This window comes from Desmodus rotundus, chromosome 3, assembly GCF_022682495.2.
Source record: "Desmodus rotundus isolate HL8 chromosome 3, HLdesRot8A.1, whole genome shotgun sequence".
Taxonomy (NCBI): domain Eukaryota; kingdom Metazoa; phylum Chordata; class Mammalia; order Chiroptera; family Phyllostomidae; genus Desmodus; species Desmodus rotundus.
In genome coordinates, this window is record NC_071389.1 from 118,046,573 (window position 1) to 118,068,462 (window position 21,890).

Here is a 21,890-nt window from a genome sequence, read left to right on the forward strand (position 1 = left end):
TGAAAGTTAATTTCTATTTTGAACACAATGGTTTGATTATTTAAAAATAATATAAGAGAAAGATAAGCAGATCTTGGAAATACAAACTTCCTATACATGAAAGCTTACACACTAGAGAGAAAGACTAAGAACTGCATTTCCTGTAAGTGACATTAACAAAAGAACTTACTGTTTCTAATATTGCTTATTGAATTTACATTTCATTTTTTACATTCCTAAAGTTACAATTATTTGCACTCTCTACAGTCTTAATTTGTATATAAACTTTATAAGACAAACTTCAAAATTTTTTCTTAAAAAACACCATCAGAAGTTACCTACATCATATATTATAAATAAGTACTTTCATCTTCAAAGAAGAAAAGCTACAATGTTTTAATTCATATTTTTATTGTATTTTTTCCCATTACCATTTAGTCCCCTCACCCCACTCGCCCCCTAAAGGTTACTAATTTATATTGACAAAAATGCCAACAGATCTTTTGCTACTCCTCTTTTGGACACCCTTCCAGAATGTGTGGCACCTTTTCGTTTTAAAGCATTCTCATTAGTGGTGTATCTTCATCCATGTATAGTGGCTTTAGTTGTAAGTTTTGGAAACCACCAAGTAAACAAGTTAAGTGATTGAACTGAATGATCAAAGACAGGCTTTTTATTTTAATAACCATAAATTAATGAAACTAGTTTTCTGAGTGTTTTCCAAACTGGTTTAAAAATCAATTCAAAGAGGTTTCAGAAATGCTTTTTAGAAATGGCAGCATGTCTGAGATGTTTATGCACTGACCTTTTAAGGAAAACATTCATGTAAATAAACCAATTCTGATTCACTCAAAGGCCATTTGTCACATTACTTTTTTTTCTTTTTGTTTTTTATTGTTCTTCAAGTACAGTACTTATAGTTACACCTTATACAGGGTATTTCAATATAATATATAACAACTAGTTATATATTCACATATATATAAATAATTTCAAAGAAGGAAATGTTTAACCATCCATGCATCTGTAACTGTGTTCAAATTAAAGGCATATATATCCTAGTACCTTCCGTCTTAAACTGATCACGTAGCCTTGACATGGACATAGGTTTTGCGAGTTTATTTCTAATTGTTATTTCTAGCAACTTGGAATCTCAGAATCATTTTCTGTTAGTAATATTTTAGATGTTAATAGAAATATTAGAACAATTTACTCCTTTAAATTACTGTCTTAATCATACAGCACAAATGGCAACTAATCACAAAAGAAAATAAATCCAAAATATAAAGAAAATATATCCAAATATGTTTTATTTTATAGTTTTAGACATGTTCTTACAAATGATTTTGTAATGTTAACATCTAAAGATCTGAATATCAGGTGTATCAGTTATCCTTTGTACACTAAGTGTGTACCTTTTTTAAAACTAGAATGCTTTAAAATATAAAAACAAGCGTTTACATTTTTAAATTTAAGCAAGGGGTAAGAATAAAGATGTGGAGAGAGTATACAACAGAAGATACACTTTAATTATGGGGAAGGGGAGGGAGGGCCGTGAACCACAGGAACCTTCACTTTATCGCACATTATAGATCTTTTATAATGATCAAGTATTATGTTTATATTTGGGGAAAAAATTAAAGGAAGACAAAATTTCCAAATAAATAAATACATTCCCTATTCAGATATCACCATGGTGAAATTCAAACAAAGGAGGTCCTCTGCTTTAGCCACACTACCTTCACTCCTTACTTAACAGGTCAAGCTCACCTGTGCCCGGGGGGCTTTAGCCCCTGCACTGCCTCTTTTGCTCCCAATTCTTCGCCTGATTCCTTCTTACTCATTCTCCTCACACAGGTGTTCCTTGAGGAGACTTTCCCTGATCAATTTATCTAAAATTGTCCCATGTTACTGTCAGCTCCACTACTGCATGTCCTGCTTTATTTTTCTTTATAGCACTTAGCATTAATTGACTTTCTATCATGATTTATTTACTTCCATACGCATTGTTTGGCTTCCATAAAGGAATACAAGCTTCATGAGAGCAGGCACTGTCTCATTCACTGCTATATCCCCCACTCCTAACTACTGACACGTAGGCATTCAAAAAATACTCACCAAAGGAATGAGTGATTCTGCCTCTAAGGAGTTAATAGATATTTGTTTCCATGGAAACAGTATTTCAGATTCTATAAATAGTTTGTATTCCTCAAAGCCATGTTATTCAATTCAACATTGAACTTCACTAAAAATCTTTAAATTACAAAATAACTAAGATATTTCAGGCAAACATCCTGCTAGTAGTTTAAAATTATAATTATTGTCCCAATATTCTACTACTCTTACCAAATAATCATTTAAAAGTGGTTAAATTTTGCATGATTAATAAAAACAAAAATGAGCATATCTTTGAAGATCTGACATTGCCTTAAATCACAAAATCGCCATATGAAGATAAAGGTACTGCATTAAAAGTACTACTAATAGTAAAAGCCTTCCAAAAGAACATTACCTCAAGTTTAAGCATCTCCATGAGAAAGCAGAAAAAAATAATAAAATGGTGGATGAAAGGTGGGAAACAAGACCAAAGCACAGACTGAACACACAATGACAATGTCGGAAACACACCGCTGAATCTGATCTCTTATACTAGCATACTTTTAAGAGATATTTAAAGACTCTCTTTTAAAATTATGCTGAATATAATCATATTTATTCCGTATCTCTATCAACATTGGAGCTCTTAAAATTAAAATTCAAATTAGTTTATTTGGAATACAAATTCTTAAAAAATAATTTCTATAAAAGACCACACTAAATGTAAGTTGATTGCAACTTTGATATTTTCAATAATGTAGATCTGTAGAAATAACATTTTTAAGCTTTAAATCCTTAATTTCTGATCTATAAAATAGCCAATTAGTATATAAAAAGTACTTTTAAATTCTATAGAATGAGATATATATATAGATGCCATCTAAAATATCTAGAAACCACCTCCAAAAACCTGTCAATGAATTCATAAGGTATACACTTAATGAAACTAATGAAATGTAAAGACGTATTTAACAGTGCACACCAAGTTATATGTCTTCAGCCTCAACTAGGAATAACAAATAAACCATTGCATTTTTTAGCTTCTTTATTTCCCATGCCAATATTTAAGTTCAGAAAGTAGTTAATATATAAAATAATTTTTTCTATTAAGTTCATTAACTGCTATAATTGACCAACACACTTAACTAAGAATAAGTAGAACTGAATTTTAATGTTAATAAAGTAATGCCATCTATTTAGAGAGTAAGCAAAAGCTAAAAACAAATATAGTTATAAACAAATAAATGAGATGGAATATTTAGTAATTTTTTCATATGAAAATATGAGACACAACTCAAAAGTAATTTTAAGTTATACTCAATATAAATATTATGATGTACAATATGGCAAAATATAAAAACTAATAACAACAAGTATTAGGTCAATATTTAAAGGACAAATTTACTTTTAAGGCAAATCATCAGACCACCTGAAATAGAAGATAACATGGTACAAAAAAAACACAGGCTTTCGATTCTAATGCTAGCTTCCTATTATTAGGGGCATGACCTTGAATAACACATGTAACCTCCCTGAGCCTCAGATTCCTAACATATAAAACGAACTTAAAATAGTACTTAACTCACAGGGTTAAAAGAAACAAATGGGACCCCATATTTAAAGTGCCTAGCATAGTATCCAAAACTAATGGTGAAAACGTTAAGATTTTGTTTCTAATAATAATATTGCTCTCTTACGGTACCATTTCCTAAAGTTGTTAAAAATATTTCAAAAACAATCTGAGGTCTCAATAATTATATAACTGTTAATTATCTAAGAAGGGACTAATTATCCATGTTTTACTAATAATTAATGAAATATTAAATCACCATTCATCAAGAATAAATCCCTTTATTTTAAAATTCACTTCAAAACATAAGTATTTTAAATAAAAACTTGAAGGAAGTTAAGATGTAAAAAATGGATTTCTAAGCCACTTTCTTCTTTCCCAGAAACATTTTTTTCTAGAGAAAACACAAATCAAAACAAATCAAACAACAAAAAAAACATTGCTGTTCCCCCATTGAAATGAGGACAATGTGAGAAGACACTAACGCCTTTTCTCAAAAATCTTTTATAACTTTAGCCAAAACTTTGTCATCTTAAATAAGCTCTTCTCATTCCATACAAAGACATTTTAATCTATATAAGTAAAAATATAAATTTATAAGTCTTCTATATTAAACAGTATAATCTTAAGTAAAATATTACTCAAAAATATTTTCCCACATGTATCTTCCCCAAAGTGCAAGTAAGTGTATATGTACACACACACACACTTCTCCATGTTCAAATTCTACTTGTGTAACAACTATAATGTCATTATTCTCAGCGAGAGAAGGTCAGAAAGGACTGCACTTCAAAATCCACATACCCTAAAGCTGCCATTACTCTGATGCGATTTCAGTCACCCTACTGCATTTGTTTTAAAATTTAAAATAACATTAAAGGAATTTTTAATCAAAAGAGAGTATTTTTTTTAATTTGAGAAATACTAGTAGGCAGGCAAATTTAATCAAAAATAACTCTTATTGAGGCACAGAAGTAAATGACTGGATTCACCCAGGTTCAAGTATTTTTAATTTAGTATTATCTAAATAGGATTTTTCTCATGAGACATTATAGGGAACTGTTTCGCATGGTATGGGGAACGTAGCCCAGCCCCTGATTCGGAAAACAGACGGGGAGTGAGGTCAGGCACACAGGACCCACGCCCAAGGACAGGTTCTCCGTGGGGAATCAGACCTGCATTGTACCTAGGCTGCTATGAGGCCTGCTTTTGTTAAAACTCCCTCACCCTGGATTGAGGCAGCAAATGTTTACTGCATATCTTTAAAATAACTTCCTAAAATCTGTGCTAAACCTCCCAAGTATGGAGTGTAACCAGTTCAACCACTTTTCTCCTTGATCTGCAACATCCTTCTCTTTGAAGTAATTATCAACATTCTTTCCTTTGTTATCTGTAAAAGGTAATCACCCACAGCGAACTTAGCGAACCTGTGCAAAGTAAATGAGGACCATCCTCAATATAATGTACCCAGAAAAGCAATACAAGCCTGTCCAGGCAGAGGTCGGGGCCCTCTCTCTCACTTAGGGAGTGGGCATGCCATCCCTTTTTCGGCACAGGACTTCTGTAGTCGGTGTGAATTTGTTTGTCGCAGCCACAACACTCAGACCCCATGGGCCAGGGTCCGCATCAAGACATGTTTGGTTCAGCCTCTACTTGATTACACATTAGGAGCTTTTGAACATCTTTGATAAGTTCATGAACTCCCTGAATTGATGGAAAAATTGTGGGATTATGTGTTTGTTATTAGGCTACAAAGATCACTTTTGGGAAATCTGTACCTGAAATTCATAAACTTTAAAATCTGAAGTGTTAAGCATCATAAAGCCTCATATGCCTATGCATGTTCTGTGCATAAACTTTCACCATTCCCCCATTGATAAGAGATACAAAGAAGTAAAAGATGAAATGAGTTATTGATATTTATACTCCATAGCTCACTAATATATTACCAAATATGAATAGAGTGTCTTTTAGATAACTACTTTAAAAACTCTAAGACAGAGATACAAATTAAAAAGTCACTATTATTTACTTTTTCCCTAACATTTTGTTTTTTAAAATTTTTATTGTTTATGCCATACAGTTGATCCCACTTTTTCTCCCTTTTCCCAGCTTAAGAACTACAAATAATATAGTCATAACAATATCTCCTATAATACAGTAAAAAGGATAAAAGCCAGTATTTTTATGCAAATATGTTTACTACATATTCTAGAACTTATATGCTGACATAATTATAGAAGGGATTTAAAGGCCAAAGTAATGCCATGTGAGAAATTACAGAAGGAACTGAGAATGTTTATCCTGGAAGAGAAAAACTCAGAGTAAACATGAACAGCCTTGCCCTGACCAGCATAGCTCAGCTGGTTGAGCGTCATCCTGCAAAAGGTCACAGGTTGAATTCAGGATTCATGGTCAGAGCACATGCCTGGATTGTGGGTCTGGTCCTGGTTAGGGGCATGTGAGAGGCAACCAATGGATGTTCCTCTCACACATCAATGTTTCTCTCCCTCTCTCCCTCCCTTGCCCTCTAAATAAATAAATAAATAAATAAATAAATAAATAAATAAATAAACAGCCTTCAAATCCCTCATGAGAAAAAAAGAAAGGATTTATTCTGTGTAATTCCTCAGGAGAACTGGAACCTATGCATGTAAGTTACAGGGAACTCATTGGAATGGCTGACTTTTGAAGAAATATGAACTCCTACATCATCTAGCAAGAGTAGTGGATCAGTTATCAGAGATGCTTCCTTTACCCCTACCTAACTGAAATAAGCTCAATTACCACTTACTGACTAGTCAGGAGCACATTTAATTTTAAATATTATCTCTACACAATATACATCATTCTTTAAATAGCACAATACACTTTTAAGCAAACATTCTTCTCAAAGTGTCTAGCTACATAAATATTAACTCTCAGACCATACTGACTATATACAAATACTCAGACTAAATGAAAGAAAGGCAAATACTATTTTGATAGGTCACTCAGAAAAATCTCAAATCTCGATTATCTCGACAGTATAAACAAGTTAATGTCAATCACATTTAAATACACTGAACTTCATTACCTCTGAGTTAGCATAATCTGCTTGTAACTTTTTGCACTCATCTTTGAGTTTTTCAGATTCTCTCTCACGTTCCAAGGTCATGTTATCCATTAGTGTTTGAACTTGAACTAGTTCTTTCTTTAACACAGCAACATCTTCTATACCAGGTCTCTGAAGCTGTGAAGCAACAACACATATTAATTAAAAATTATAGTGAAAAACTAAAATAATAAACATTTTAAATGGTTCCACCACAAATAAATCAAAATGAAAACAATCTTTAATATCAATTACTGAACTCTGAACATCGCACACTGATTTCTTCCCATAACAACCATCTCCTCTTCCCATTCTATCTTATATTTAATAGTATTCCCACTCCAGGTGCAACACAGCAAATTCCCAATTATCCTTAGGGCTTTCTTTGCTTTCCCTTCTTTCACAAACTACACCCCTTGGTCATAACAATCACTTGATAAATGCTTACATTCCTTTATTTTCCATCCTAAGAAACTGGTAATAAAAATGAAGAAGGAACAGATGTAAGCATAATTATGGTTTGTTGTTGGTTGAATATACTTGATTCATTCATTTATATACTTACTGAGTGCTAAATAAAGAACAGAAAAGAGTCAAGAACAAATCTAAGACTGTTAAACCTGGGGAGTATTGAAGATGTACAGCACCAATGACAGAAATGCAGTTATGGAGGAGATACAATGACCTGATGTTATACTTAATCGGATTTGAAATAAAAGGTAGAATGCAACTAGAAGTATCCTCAAGTAGGTGGGTTTATATAAAACCAGAGTGCAAGGAAAGGCCAGGATCAGATACAGATACTACTAAAACTACTAACCTACTAAAAAGAAAGATGATATTGAGATAGAAACAACAAAAATGTTAAGGTAATAAATTATGTATCACAAAATTCCATTTTGATTTTAAAAAATCATATATGGTATATATGAGGGTGGAAGAAGAACTACAGGGAATTTTATTTCCTCCATTTTATTCAAGCTATATTTTTAAAAACTTTTCATCACAGCAGGAATTTCATTTTTAATTTAGAAGATTATAAAAGTGCATTCTAATAAATGGTTTGTAAATTACCAGTTCCGTTTTCAGATCTTGAATTATAGTTGCCTCTTTGTTTAATTCTTCTGTCAAATGTGACACTTTTTGTTCAGCAGCTTCTCGAAGACTCCTTTCTTCATCATATTTTGACTTTATATCTAAACAAAGATTATGTTTCATGAGATTAACTCTAGAAGACAGTTTTAGAAATTCCTGTACATTGCAGTGCACATCTATACATCACTTAATTCAAATTCACATTCCTTAGATAACCTAATAAAAGTATACTCATGATTACATTAAATGAGCTTAAAAAAATCTAATGTTTGTATATATAGTATCCTACTAAATAGAGTTTTAGTGTATATTTAGTCATATATAATATTTTACCTAAAAGTGTGTAGTTAAAAAATAATATATGTAAATAATAGTATAAATCAAAAGTTAAATCTATATATACTATGCTAATTAACATTTCCAAAATGTTCTTTGTTAATCTTTAAGATCCCCCCATCAATTCAAGAAGAATTCAACAGAGAAAATCAGTCCTTTGAAGGGGGTGGGTGGGAGGACAAAAAAAATAATTTACATAGCAATTATGTTATTAAATTGCAGTAATAACCACCATAGTCTATAACATATACTTCATCACTAAATAAAATGTTTATTTCTAGGATATATAATGGCAAAAATAAATGAAATTAATATATTAGCTAAAAAAAATTTATTCAATTTACCTGCAATTTCAGTGGCAAGTTGTGCTGCTTTCTGTTCAAATAAGTCTTTCATTTGCTTAATATTAAAATTTTCTGTTTGGGCTTCTTCTAACTGTCGTTCCAAAGAATGAAGTTCTACAAAAACGTATAGCATTTATTCAAAAACAATGGTACTTACATTTGCTAACTTATATCACAATCATTACACTAGTTAAAAGCAATTAACGTGTCTGTTACCCATTATGAGTATCTTCATATTTAAAGAATTAAGCATATGATTTATTTAAGGCACAAGTCATAATTTACAAACATGTAAAATAAATGAAAGGACTATTTAGCATCACATCCAAATAATCTATAAATATTTCTTTAAAAATTATTTTGATTTCACATTTGTAGTTATTTTCCTATATCTTTCAACTGACTAGAAAGGAACACATGTATTCTGCTTCTCTGAAAAAAAAATTGTAATAATGTAAAAAAAATGAGAAATGGTTTAAAAATAATCAAGGTCTTAAGTAAAATAATCAATTAAAATAGGCAATCAAGTCCTGATACTTCATTCTCATAAAGAAAAGAGATTTCAGAGGGAAATTAAATACAGACAAAATTAACCTCAAAAATAATGTTGATTCGTTGAGCATTCCTCCAATTATACAAAGGTGCTAGTTTCATCATTTTAAGAGAAAAAGAGGACATCACTCTTTGATAATAGATTTAACTTTTCATTAAACAACCATATCAATGTAATCCAGAAGTTTATAACTTCATAATATAATAAACAAAACACTAAGATTTCAGTACACTGATTAAATTATAGAGTTCACAGGTAACAAGCACTGCAAACTTAGAATATTACTGCTACCTTCACTATTTTAGAGCCATAAAGTATAATCCCAAGACAAAAATCATATAGCAGGCATTAAAAAAAAAAGAAAAAAGTAAGAAAGGATGAGAAAGATGTAAAAAAAGAAATGAAATGAAAAGAAAAGAAATGAAAAGCTGCTTTGAGTAAAGTTACCTGCTGATGAATCAGCCACCAATCCATCAGGTTTAGACTCCTCGAAGAAAACATAAGACATACACAAATACAATGTTAAAAAGAAAAATCTCCGAAAGACACAATCTGTCAGGTGAGTAAGAAGATTTTGATGAAAGTTGAATTTTGGCCTACTCATTCTTCCGGATCTCTAAGATAACACCAGGCACACTGGCATAACAATTTCAATGCAGCTCCCTGGTTCTAAGAATGTTTTTATGTTAACATATAAGAAATTACTATGTTTCTTGCAATAGATGGCATCTTAAATTCCACAAATACAGTAATAAATAAATATAAATTATTACAATTAAATAGGTTCTAAAGCAAATACTTAACAGGCAAGATTCAATCCTAAAATATTTGAAAATTAGCATAAGATAAATATGCCATGAAACTATCACTGTTAAAAAAAATGGCTTTAAAAGCATAAATTTTTAATTCAGGATTATAAATCATCTTTAAAAGAAGCAGAAATAAAGAATATATTCCATAAGGTTTAATTTATCACGTGCATTAGAACAAAATAATATACTGCATCATAATCATTTTCATACACTAAAAAGTTACTCACATCTGATTAGTATTTAATAAAGTGTCTCATAATACATCTGACTTTTCCCTATTCATTGGATTTGGACATTGTGATTGCTAAGAATCATCAATATTTCAAACATATTTTTCCCAAAGGTAACTCTCCCAACAAGTCAATTTATACCTTGCACTGTGGAAAATTTATTTAATTTATTAAATGTGAAAGTCATCTCAAATGTAGTTAGGAACTTCCTGTCTGTTTTCAAGTACAGATAATACAGATCATCTGTTAATGGCATCACGTTAATGGCATCCATGTAAAAGATGAGTAATTGATGTATAAGTATTTTAGATTACTAAAAACCTCTTTAATGCAACCTCAGTTAATAGAGGTTGAGCAGTAGCAAGAATGATACCTTGTTATCCATTTATTTGTTTTTGTCTTTTCTAGTCCAAATAACAATTTTTGGTGAAAAGACTAAAAGGCAAAAGGACTGACTGAGAGTCACAATATGCTCAGATAATGTGCAAAGAGATCACTAATTACTTTATAAAAATATTAAAACTATTGTTGAAGGGTATTCATTTTATTCTTACAAATGAAAACTATATATAAATTTGGTAAAATTCATTATTCTACAATTCTTTATGGAATTTATATAATTTTAGTACAGAAGTCAATATAATTTTAGTATAAAAATCATAATTGGTTAAGATATTTACTTAGAAAATACACTGAACTATAAAAAAAATCAGGATATTAAAAGAATCTTACTCAGAGATACCCACTTTTTGACAGCACAGTGATTTTCTTGTTTTTTCTAGTATTATTTTTATGTGGTTAAAGTCATATAATATATGCACGTTGGTGTGTATGCACACACATATGTAAATACTTTATTCTGTTTTTGAAACCTGACATTGTTAATACCAGTTTTCCCGCATTTTTAAACACATTTCACTATAACAGTTAATAATTGTTCTTTCCCTTAACATACATTTTAGTCATTTCCAACTTGTCACAACTACAAATGCTTTAAAGAGTTTCACCATTGTTTAAACCTATATATTTTTTCACCATTTAGGTACATTGTTAGAATAGAATAATGTAGCCTGGTATAAAACAACGATCCACAGATAACTGATTTTTAATAGAGCACCTTTAAGAAGTTACATCTTTGATTCCCATACACGTATCAGCTATTAAACACAGGGAACAAATTAGGAATTTGTTTGTATCAGGCCACCTGCTTACAAAAAAACAGCATTATGCTTGATTTTCAACAATGACAACAATCAACTAATAAATATACTTCAAGCATTTGAAAACAATTACTTGCTGCTGCAGCCCTTGAAATTTTTCTAACTCTTTTTTTAATTCTTCTGAATACCATTTTTCTTCCTAAAGGGAAAAAAGATTTTTAATTAGCAAATTTGAAGAGATTTATTACCCAAAACACTGAAAATAAACAAATATAATCCTTTTTAACCTTACCTTAAGTGAAGCCTGTAGGTCTTGGACCTCTTGTCTAAGTAGTGTTACATCATCTCTAAACATATTTGGGGTGGGGGGGTGGAGAATTAATAGTTAATATTGTTTAATTAACAACCTGCTCTCTTAAGGAATCATGGCTACTGACTATATATTGATATTCTAGTTTTCTCAATTAAAAAAAAATAAAGAGTCTTATAGAGTTTAGATATAGTGGATTAATTTACCAACAATAAGCATCAATGGTTTCCTATAACAGCATAAAACCTAAACTCACTAACAAGGAATATAAAATCTGCACCATTTAGTCCCTGCCTTACCCCTCTCCCCCTCATTCCCTTAGCTCTGTTCTTTAAATCTGACATGCTCTTTCCTGTGGAAACTGCTCACGTTGTTTTCCTCACCAAGAGTCAGTATGAAAACGAATGGTGAGCCAAGGTCCACTCTAGGCCCTAATGCAAGAATGATTCCATGATAAAATACTTTTGGGATTATCCTTCTAGATGTTTGGACTATCTTCCCTTTTGGATTGTAAATCACTCACACACACACACACACACACACACATGGGACTCTCCTTGTTCCTTGACACTACTACTGGCTGCCTTGGTAGAGGACACAAGAACTAAAATGAGTTCATTACGAATCCTCCAATGAACTGATTCTAGGATGAAGGGAATAGGAGAACAGGGTCATTTCTAGTGAGGAGAAGACCAAGCCCACATCAGCACAAGCATTTATCAGCAAGGTAAAAGACAATGAAACATACTGATGGGAGAATTCCTCTCAAAATGAGGGCAGAAATAGAGAATAAAAAGAGTCAGTTTGATATGTGAAATAGGGTTAACAGTACAAAAGAAAGAAAATTGCCAACTAAGAGAAATGTGAAAGATGGAGAAATAAGTCCTCTAACTTTTATAGCCATTCATAAGTAAGGAATTCATTCATTATTCAACAGCCACTTGTTATCTATTCTAGACTCTCAAGTTGTTCAAACTAATGGGAGAAGTGAACATGTAAATAAGTAAGAGTAATAGACTATCATCAGTCCTATGATACAAATAAAAACAGATACAGAGATAGTGGCAACGTCTACCTAGCAGGGCTTCATGATAGAGATAAACTCTGAGATAAAGTCTGTAATCTTCTGAATACACAAGTAAAGTTCAATAACAGAGTCCTGCTTTTGTTGACTCTTAAAATTTGTCTTCTTATAAAATTTTCATTAGCCTTCATTTCTGGTAAGTGTGTATGTGTCCCCCCACACCCCCTCTCCCCCATATGGCTCTATCAACTAATCTGATTTGTAGAAATCACATGCCAATGTAGGACACTTAGTCTTCACATGTGTGTGGAAAAGTGTGGGTGTGTTTTAAGCTTTCTCTACTATTAAGTAATCTTCCAACTGTATATATAAACTAAAATGATGAAGAAAGAAAATAATAACAAAATACTTAAATGGCTCACATAAAATATAATGAAATACCAAGGAAGATAATTCCAATTCAACTTCTAACTTGATAGCCTCAGTTGCTCCAATTAATCTTTTTTACAGTGCCACTTCAACAAATTTGTGAAAGTAATTTGCCTACAACAGAAAATCTTCTAATGTATAACATAAAACACCTTAGGATATTTACAAAAGAAAATTGGCAACATCTATTAAAATTTTAAAGAAAAATTTTATCCCAAAAATTCCACTTCTAGTAATTTACCTTACAGATATACTCATTCATATACAAATGATACATCCCCAAGGGTATATATCACATCATTTGTAATTGCAAAACACTGGAAATCCCTTAAATGCTCATCAATAGAAGAATGATAAAATTCTGTGCTGTCATTTAAAAAAGTGAGACAGCTTTATCTGCATTTATGTGAAACAATTCATAAGATACTCAGAGAAATACAAGGTGCCGAACATTGCAGAACTGCTCTTTTATGTAATTGCAGAAATTTAAACATTTTTATATGTACACAGACGTAAGCACATGCATATATATGTACAGACTATCTCTGAACGTATATGCAAGAAACTGAAACAGTAAGAGGCTAGAGAAATGAGTGGCAAGGAATCCATTTTCACCATATAACTTCTTGAATCATTTGAATTTTGTATTCTGTATATACTATCTGTACATACATTTTAAACATCTGGTCTCCATGAAACTACTAATGCATCAGGTTTCAAATATGTAATCAATGTTAATAAAATTCACATGTAAAGTGATAAACAGAGAGCTTTAAAGCAAAAAGGTTTCATGACCCACCCAAATCATGTGGGCTTTTGATCTAAAAAACATAAGGTACCCACAGTCACATGTTATCCACTGTGTTAGCGAGGGGCAGGACTAATTGTCAGAAACTGGAGAGGTATAGAAAAATGAGAACAGATACAGTAAGAGATAAACTAGTGAAAATTACTACTTAGAGCAACAGCAATCAAATTTGCACCTTAAGATTATTACCTTGGAAGCAATATAGAGTTCATTGGAGAGGTACAAGGAAGAGAGCCAACTGTAAATACTGAAAAAAATATTTTTGAGTGAGAGATGAAGCCTAAAATGAGCTACAGCACTACATATGGAAAAGGTTATGAGAGCTGTTCAGGAGACAGAATTTTTCAATTACAGGTGATATGCAATATTATATTAGTTTCAGGTTTACTATATAGTGATAAGACATTTATAGACCTTATAAAGTGATCACCCCAGTAAGACTAGTACCCCTAAGGGAGACAGAATTAACTAGACTTTGTAACAGGTCAGATAGGGCAGCAGAGGCAGGCATGTAAAAATAAGCAAATTCAATTTTCTGGCCTTAGTAATTGAGTGGAAAGATAATGCTCCCATTCACCAGAAGAGGTAGATAATGAGTAGGGTTAAAGCAAACATAATAAACCCTGTTTACAAAGTGTCAGTAGTGAGATGTTTCTTTGGAACATCTATATGAAGATCCCTAGTAGGCATCCCGGGAAATAATTCTAGCTTGGAGATGTAGTTTAAGAGGAAGTCATGGATGTGGATATAGAGCAAGATGAGCACACAAAACAGATCAAGAAAGAATAATCACAACTGTATGTTATCTCAGACGAGTAGAAAGAAGAGAGTAAGCAAGGCCAAATTTTGCAGAGATTGTGGTAGATAATCTACAAAGACGGCTGCCATCAAGTCTTCCCTTCACATTGGCAGAAGCCACTTCTGTACTGACAGAGTTTACTTCCTGGCCTCTTGAAACTGAGCCGGCCCTCAGATTCCAGAGCACCCCTGTGGCTACTTTGACCAACCGAATGTGGCGTAAGTGAGGCTCTGACACGTATGAAGCCGGGCCTCAAGAAAATGAGCAGCTTCTGCTTCTTTCATCTTGAAATTCTCCTTCTCAGAACACAACTGCTGGTCTGGTAAGTCCAAGCAGCCACATGAAGCCTGTAAGTAGGAGAACTGAGGCCCCTGACACATAGCCCCAGCTGAGCTTCTAGCCAGCATCCGACATCCATTCCCAGCAATGAATTTAAGGCCATTTTGGATCTTTTGGCCTTCCCAGCACCCCAGTCTACACCACTTATAGCAAAAGAACCACCCAGTCAACCCAAAGAATAATAAATAATAAACTGCTATAGTTTTAAACCACTAAATCTTGGGTGAATTGTTACGATGTAATAGAGAACCAAAACAGAAGTCAAGTAAGATACCAAAGGGGTTCACAACGGGCCTCCCCAAGATGTGCTACTTTGGCATGGGGGTTATTTTGAGCTGAAGGCAATGGAGAGCCTACAGGCTCAAGAGAAACTGTACCGTTCCCTTAAAGAATTTAAACTGAAGACTTGCCCACAAAAGTTATCACCAGAAGTAACTTTTTAGGACCTAGGCAGGGAAAACTTCTAATTACTCAATATCTGCTCTTTTTATCTTAGAAATGACCTTCCTCCCCTCTGAAACTTTAAGGCACCTCATCTCATTTCTTAGCTCATAACATCATACATACTCATTTTTACCTTTCTGTCTTTGAAACTCTCATGCATTTGGTGTGTCTCTTTCACATATGTAGGATTCCCGTATGTACATATGTAATTAAATTGGTTATTTTTCTCTTGTTAATCTGTCTCAAATAGATTTAATTATTAGACCAGCCAAAATAACCTAGGAATATAAAGGAAAATTTCTTTCTCCTACACAACAAGAACTGAAAATAATCCAGGTTACTCTTAGCCCTTAAAGGAGCAGTTTCAGGAGAATGGTAGGACAGAATCCAGACCTTGACCTGCTAAACATTAAACGACAGTTAAGGAGCAAAAATAGCCCTGACTGGTGTGGCTCACTGGGTTGGACGTCATCTTGCGAACCTAAAGGTCACAGTTTCATTCCTCATCAGGGCACATGCCCGGGTTGCAGGCCAGGTTCCCAGGTGGGCACATGCAAGAGGCAAGCAATCACACATTGATGTTTCTCTCCCTTTCTTCATCCCTCCCTTCCCCTCTCTCTATATATAAATAAATAAAATATTTTTTAGAAAAAGCAAAAGTAAGTATAGACTGTGGAGATAATTTTACATTGAAAGTTCATATACTGGCACTAATTCATACCTGAAAAAGCAACTGTTAAATTGATATTATATATAAAAACATTTATAATGTGCTTTAAGTACATATTTTATATCAATTTCCTAACAAATGACAAAAGTTGTACTCAAAATTATTAACTCACATATAAAAATACTGAAGAGCATTAACAATCAGGTAAAAGGGAAGATTCATATTTCTGAAAAGCACTAGTTTTCCCAAATATTTTAATAAGTTAAACCAGTCATATTTTATAGGTGGTTCTATTATCTAACAACCACAGTTATGTGATCATAATGTTTTCTTTTTATGTGATATTCTTTGTGTTATAGCAGATTAAGCAAGAGGCATCCTTTTTTGTTTTTAAGAGAAGCATGAAAAAAAAATTTTTACAAGTAGAATGAAATCAAGCTTGCTTCCTTAGTGGGGGGTATAAGACAAGAGTTCTCACCAATAGCAAAAGAAAAGCAAAGTTATATTGCTGAATGTTATTCTAAGTAATTATATTTTAGTTCAATTTAATTTTTAAAATGGTGAGGCAAAATTGCCAAGAAGCAAAATGTATATGTGTGTTTCCTATTAAATTGGTGATTATAAAAGAAATTTTTTTAAATAATTCTGAAATGTTAATTCTTGGCTATATTTATTATTTTAACAACTTACCATAAAATCTTCTAAACAAAGCATATCATTCTTTATTAAACAGAATATGATAAATATAACTTAACCATCTTTTGATAACTTACACTCTTCATTAAAAACCATGCTGTACATGCTAACGTAGACAATTGCTGGGCAAGGACAGAAGAGGTTACAGTAGCAAAGGAGAAAAGCCATGCTAACTGAGGACAGACTTAAATTAAATCATATAAAAATACTGCTATTTTCACAAACTAACTATTCAACATTAAACAATGACATTACATACATGCATGACATGACACTTCAAAACTATTATACTATACCTACCGCTTCAGAGCCAGGTTAGCCTCCCCTCCATGACCTGAGTCATTACCAGCATCATGAACTGCCTCATAGTGTTTGAAAAGTTCATCAGCGGATCCAAGAGATTTCATACACTGCGGACATATGAAACCCTACAGAAAAAGGCAGAAAAATATTTCAAAACCGTATTTAATATTGCAAAACAATTATGTGTATATTATGAAATATACTCAAGTGTCTTATTCACACAATGGTGCCAATAAGTAAGTTATAATTTGGTATTAATCCCACATTCTGGTTTTGTACACAGGTACATCAGTGTCTATTCTGCTTGGAGTTTATAAAATATAAAGAAATCCCTTACAACCATTTTTTAAGTTGAATAAATTAATGGCTAGAGTATACAATTCTAATCTGAGAAATTAGGTCTAATCTAGAAGACTACTAGAGAATACACGCCATTACACGTCCTCCCTCTCTCTAGACATCCCCATTAGTAAAATGATCTCTGCTCCAATCTACTTCATAGGAATGAAAACAGTAAAATTAAGAACATGAAGCATTCTGATCACTGAATGAGGAAAAGGCTAATATAATATATAACTCGTAACTACCAGAGTATCTACAATGGTTAAGAAGTAAATCTTCTCACTATCCTAAGATAAACACTGCAAAAGCCTAAAATTAATATATAGACCCATAGAATAAAAAAACTTATAAATAATCCCAGAATTATTAAATGGTTATGGCATACCCAATCCTGCATGAGTATCCTCCCAATGATCTCCTGACACCTCTCTATATATATACAACATGCTTCAACAGTACTAAAATACTGAAGTACCTTTTTTATATATATGTATTTAATTATTATTATTGTAATTATTATTTTACTATCATTCATCCCCCTTTCACACCTAAGAAAACAAGGGCACAGAGGTAAACACCTTGCCCAAGAGCACAGAGTGATGAGAGGCAGAGCGGGACTCAGGCCTAGGCTACCCTATACTGCAGAGCTGCACCCTTACCAATTGGGCACCCTGCCTCTCCTGCCATCATCTCTACTAGGGTGGGCCAGGGGAAGGAGGGAGAAGCATTTAGTGGCTACCTGCCCTGGGCCAGCCACTTGACAAACACCTGTGTGCTTCAATCTCATTAGAACCCAGTGCAGGATGAGCCATGATACAGTCCATGTGTGGAAGCAAGACCAGAGAAGTCTAATCACCTGCCCAGGCCACAGAGGAAGGGGTGAAGCTGAAGTCCAAACTTCAACCTGAGCTCTGTTCAGAAGGTTCCCTCCCCAGCTCGAAGGGCCCCTCTCCAATCTGCATGGGGCTGGGGATCAGGAGGAAGGGAAAGAGGAGAAGTGGGGTGAGGAAATTAGGAAAAGGCTTCAAACAGTATCCTCAGGCCTAGCAGCTGTCTCAGGCTTCGCAGGGGCCCACAGACACCTCCAGATCTTTTCCCCACCCTTGCCTGGCATGAGTGGAGGACCAGAAGCAGTTCCAGTGTTCGCTAGGGTAGGGCAACAGCCTCAGGCTGTGATGCAAGGGGCCAGGAGTGAGGTCCTGTGGATCCCCCTTCCTGGACATCTGCTGTCAGCTGCCAGGGATGGGGGCAGGACAGGAGTGGGGATATGGGTGGGTATTACTAACCCCCTGCAATCTTCAGCGGCACCTCCTGATCCATGGGCTTGGGCAAACAGAAATAAGGTCTGGATGGAGGCACCTCCTCCAGAGGACAAAGGCAACAACCCAGATTGCCAGGTGGCAGGTCTGGAGAGCACAGGGCAGCCCTGAGCCCAGAAATCCAAGGATAGTAAGGGAACTGCAAAGCACACCAGCTGGGATGTAAATGTTGCCTCCCAGGACTCAGTTGGCCATGGCACAGCCTCCACCCAGGGCTTCAGCCCGAGTCCCCTCTAACCCAGCCTCTGCTAGCCCCAAGAAAGGGACATGGTGGGTGGGACCAATTCTGTGGCTAAGGACAAATGTATGGAGGGGAAGGGAGCAGAAGCAAGGTGGGGAGGGCAGAGGGGCCTCACTGGAGTAGGCGTTGCTGGTACAGCATAGTCAGGAGTGTGGCCGGGAGTGCCCCAGCAGCAGCCACCCCAAGCCATGACGCCCATGGCACCATCCTAACAAGCAAGGACTCCTCCTCCTCCATCCTCAGCTGAGGGGTAGCATGCAGCCCGGGGTTGCCCACCAGGAGGTCAGTGCTGAGACCCTCAGCCATGTGGATGCTCAGGCCATTCACCAACACATACTCATTCCCCTCTAGGGCATCCTAGGTTCTAGGCCCAAGGAGTCACAGCTGATGGCAAAGTCCACAGAGCAGCCAGAGAATAGCTGGTTGTCCTGGGAAGACAGCCTGCCTGGTTTGCTCAGCTCTGGTCCTCAGCCCCAACTAGAGCTTCTGTCTGCACAGGATGAGCTGCCTCCAGCAGTGGCACTTGTGGGCACTGGGGACACTGGTGTCTCCTCTGTGGTTCTGTTGCTGCTACTGACAGTGGGTGTTATATTGGCAGGCACCTTGCTGGGCACCAAGCTTGTGGGCAACCTGTGTTCAGCCACCAAGCCAGTAGGTACCTTGGGTGGTGCTGTGCCAGCATGTATTGTGTTGATAGGCAATTTGCATGATGCTAGACTGGTGGGCACATTAGTGGGCATTATACCGGGAGTCTTTAACCTATTGGGCAAGTTGGAAGGCATGGTGATGGTAAATGCTGAGTGGAGGAGCACCTTGGAGGGTGGTAGTCATAGAGTTGTAGGCACCCCTATCCCACTGGAGCAGATGGTAGCCTCAGCCCAGTCACTAGCATCCCCTGCAGAGGAGGAAGAGGTGCCAGTAGACAGAGCTGATACTGGGGTTCCAGGCAAGCAGCTTGCACTGGGGGTGGAACAGGCCAGGGGCTGGAAGGAGAAAGTCGAAGATACAGGCCCATGAGGTGATATAAGGCTGGAGACATTGACTGCAGTTGGCAAAACTCCTGTGTGGGTACTGCCCAGTTCTGTGTCCTGCTCCTGAGGCCCGCTGGAGGGAGGTCAGAGGGCTGAGGGCTGCCATGTCAGAGGAGGGCCCTAGGGCGCCACTGGGCCTCCTCAGGGCAGTCCGAGCTGGGTGTCTGTGGGGCCCTGAACACACCATGGTAGTTACATTTCTCTGCCTTTGCATATACTGCTTTTTCCTCCAGCACTATCATTACTACATTCACTCAATACACAACCACAAAGCTTTTCATCTATGTTTCCCTAATGGCTAATGTAGAATTTTGAACATACTATATATTTTCATTATTTAATGAAATGCGAATGAACCTAACAATGCAGAATTTGGTGAGAAAAAAAGATAAGATCTAACAGCTTACAGATTATCAAACCTTCCGAGGGAAAGACTGAACTAAGCAATAAGTACTCTGAACACTATTTACTATTTTTAGTAAAAACTAAAAAGAAATAAATAAAAATTGTGCTCCTTTGTTGGATATTATACAAATAGCATATCCTCACTTATCATTTATGCACATTATGTGGCAAAATGAAGGCTCACTAAGTATGGGAGATACTGATATGCAGACACAGACATACGTTACCAGACAATGCTGCAACACACATATGTGTGAAAAACTAAGGAAACACGGGGGAAGACATATCCACCGCTGCCTACGGAAGCAGTTAACTAATGCTTTAAAAAAATAAAGACATATACATACATGCATGCATGCATATATATACACATACATATATTAAGGAGACATTGGAAGTAGTTACTATAGAATGAGTAACATTTACTCGCGAGAAGTGAAAGAAAGACATCCTAAGCTATCGGAGGAGCACCGGCAAAGGTGCAGGAAGAGGTATAACAGACAGTCGTGGTGTGTTTGGGAAACAGAGGTGTGTTATGATCAGAGAGCCAGACTGAAGGGCAGGGGCACAACAGGTGAATGAATGCAGTGATCCCCTACAAAACTCCTGAGATAAGCGAAGACAGTAGTACTGAGGATGTGCCTTTGGACATCAGAATAATGCCATTAGGCCCCAGAGATATTTGGTACTCAGCACTGTCTTTTGAATGAATGAATGCCCCCAGTTTGTGTGTTAATCTAGCTGGTGTTACACTCTCTTTCTTCCAAACCATCTCATTTCTACTGCCATGTTTCATAATGGCTCTCCACTATGCTCACCGCGGCATTCTTGTAACTTCTGCCCGGTAACTGCTATACCACACTAGCTGGCACGCCTTTAGTGCAACAACACATGAACCCTGTAATATCCAGCCTGTCATGTCTCTTTTACGTCTCAACCTCTGCTAGGACATAGAGACAAATTACAGAGTGTTCCTCAGAGAACCCACATCCCGATGACACTTCCGTCTTCACAAGCTGGGCTCTTTGACTATTGTCTCTACTTCCAACTTTTGGCTCTAGGAGCCTAAGGATGCCAGAAAGCTAGTGATCACATTATGGTATGCCTTACATTATTAAAACTTCTAAATATCACCAGGTTAGTAGTTCAGAAAGAACTGATTCATCCCTAAAGATATATTTTAGAAGTTCAGTAATATATATTTAATTATAAAAATATTCCACCTATGTGAATTTTCCATGTGATTAGAGCTTGCCTGTTTAAATAAAACTCCAATTTTGATACATTAAAGATAAAAATAAATCTTTCTAAAATGCATATATTTCCTCACCTTCTTAAATAGATGATACTAAACCTTTGCTTGGTATCTCAGAGCCATGAATTATTAATCACTGATTTGGGTGCCACCCACTCTATTACTTCTGGTAGACTCTTTAATACCTGTACCACATTTTACAGCT

The 21,890-nt window shown here is 35.2% G+C and overlaps 1 protein-coding gene and 1 pseudogene across 4 annotated transcripts in view; both read right to left on the minus strand.

Moving 5' to 3' along the window:
* Nucleotides 1–21,890, minus strand: part of EEA1 (early endosome antigen 1) — a 133,972-nt gene that overhangs the window by 64,453 nt on the left and 47,629 nt on the right. For 3 of the 4 annotated variants that reach the window (XM_024570767.3, XM_024570706.3, XM_053920958.1), the window contains 7 exons: nucleotides 17,090–17,217; nucleotides 11,563–11,617; nucleotides 11,404–11,469; nucleotides 9,516–9,555; nucleotides 8,516–8,629; nucleotides 7,815–7,936; nucleotides 6,723–6,878 (listed from right to left, as the gene is read on the minus strand). In XM_024570767.3, coding sequence (XP_024426535.2) covers nucleotides 6,723–6,878; nucleotides 7,815–7,936; nucleotides 8,516–8,629; nucleotides 9,516–9,555; nucleotides 11,404–11,469; nucleotides 11,563–11,617; nucleotides 17,090–17,217 — 681 coding nt within the window. The remainder of the gene's footprint in view (nucleotides 1–6,722; nucleotides 6,879–7,814; nucleotides 7,937–8,515; nucleotides 8,630–9,515; nucleotides 9,556–11,403; nucleotides 11,470–11,562; nucleotides 11,618–17,089; nucleotides 17,218–21,890) is intronic. The other variant, XM_053920957.1, reaches the window with a different exon arrangement.
* Nucleotides 18,137–20,431, minus strand: LOC112314283 (mitochondrial antiviral-signaling protein pseudogene; annotated as a pseudogene).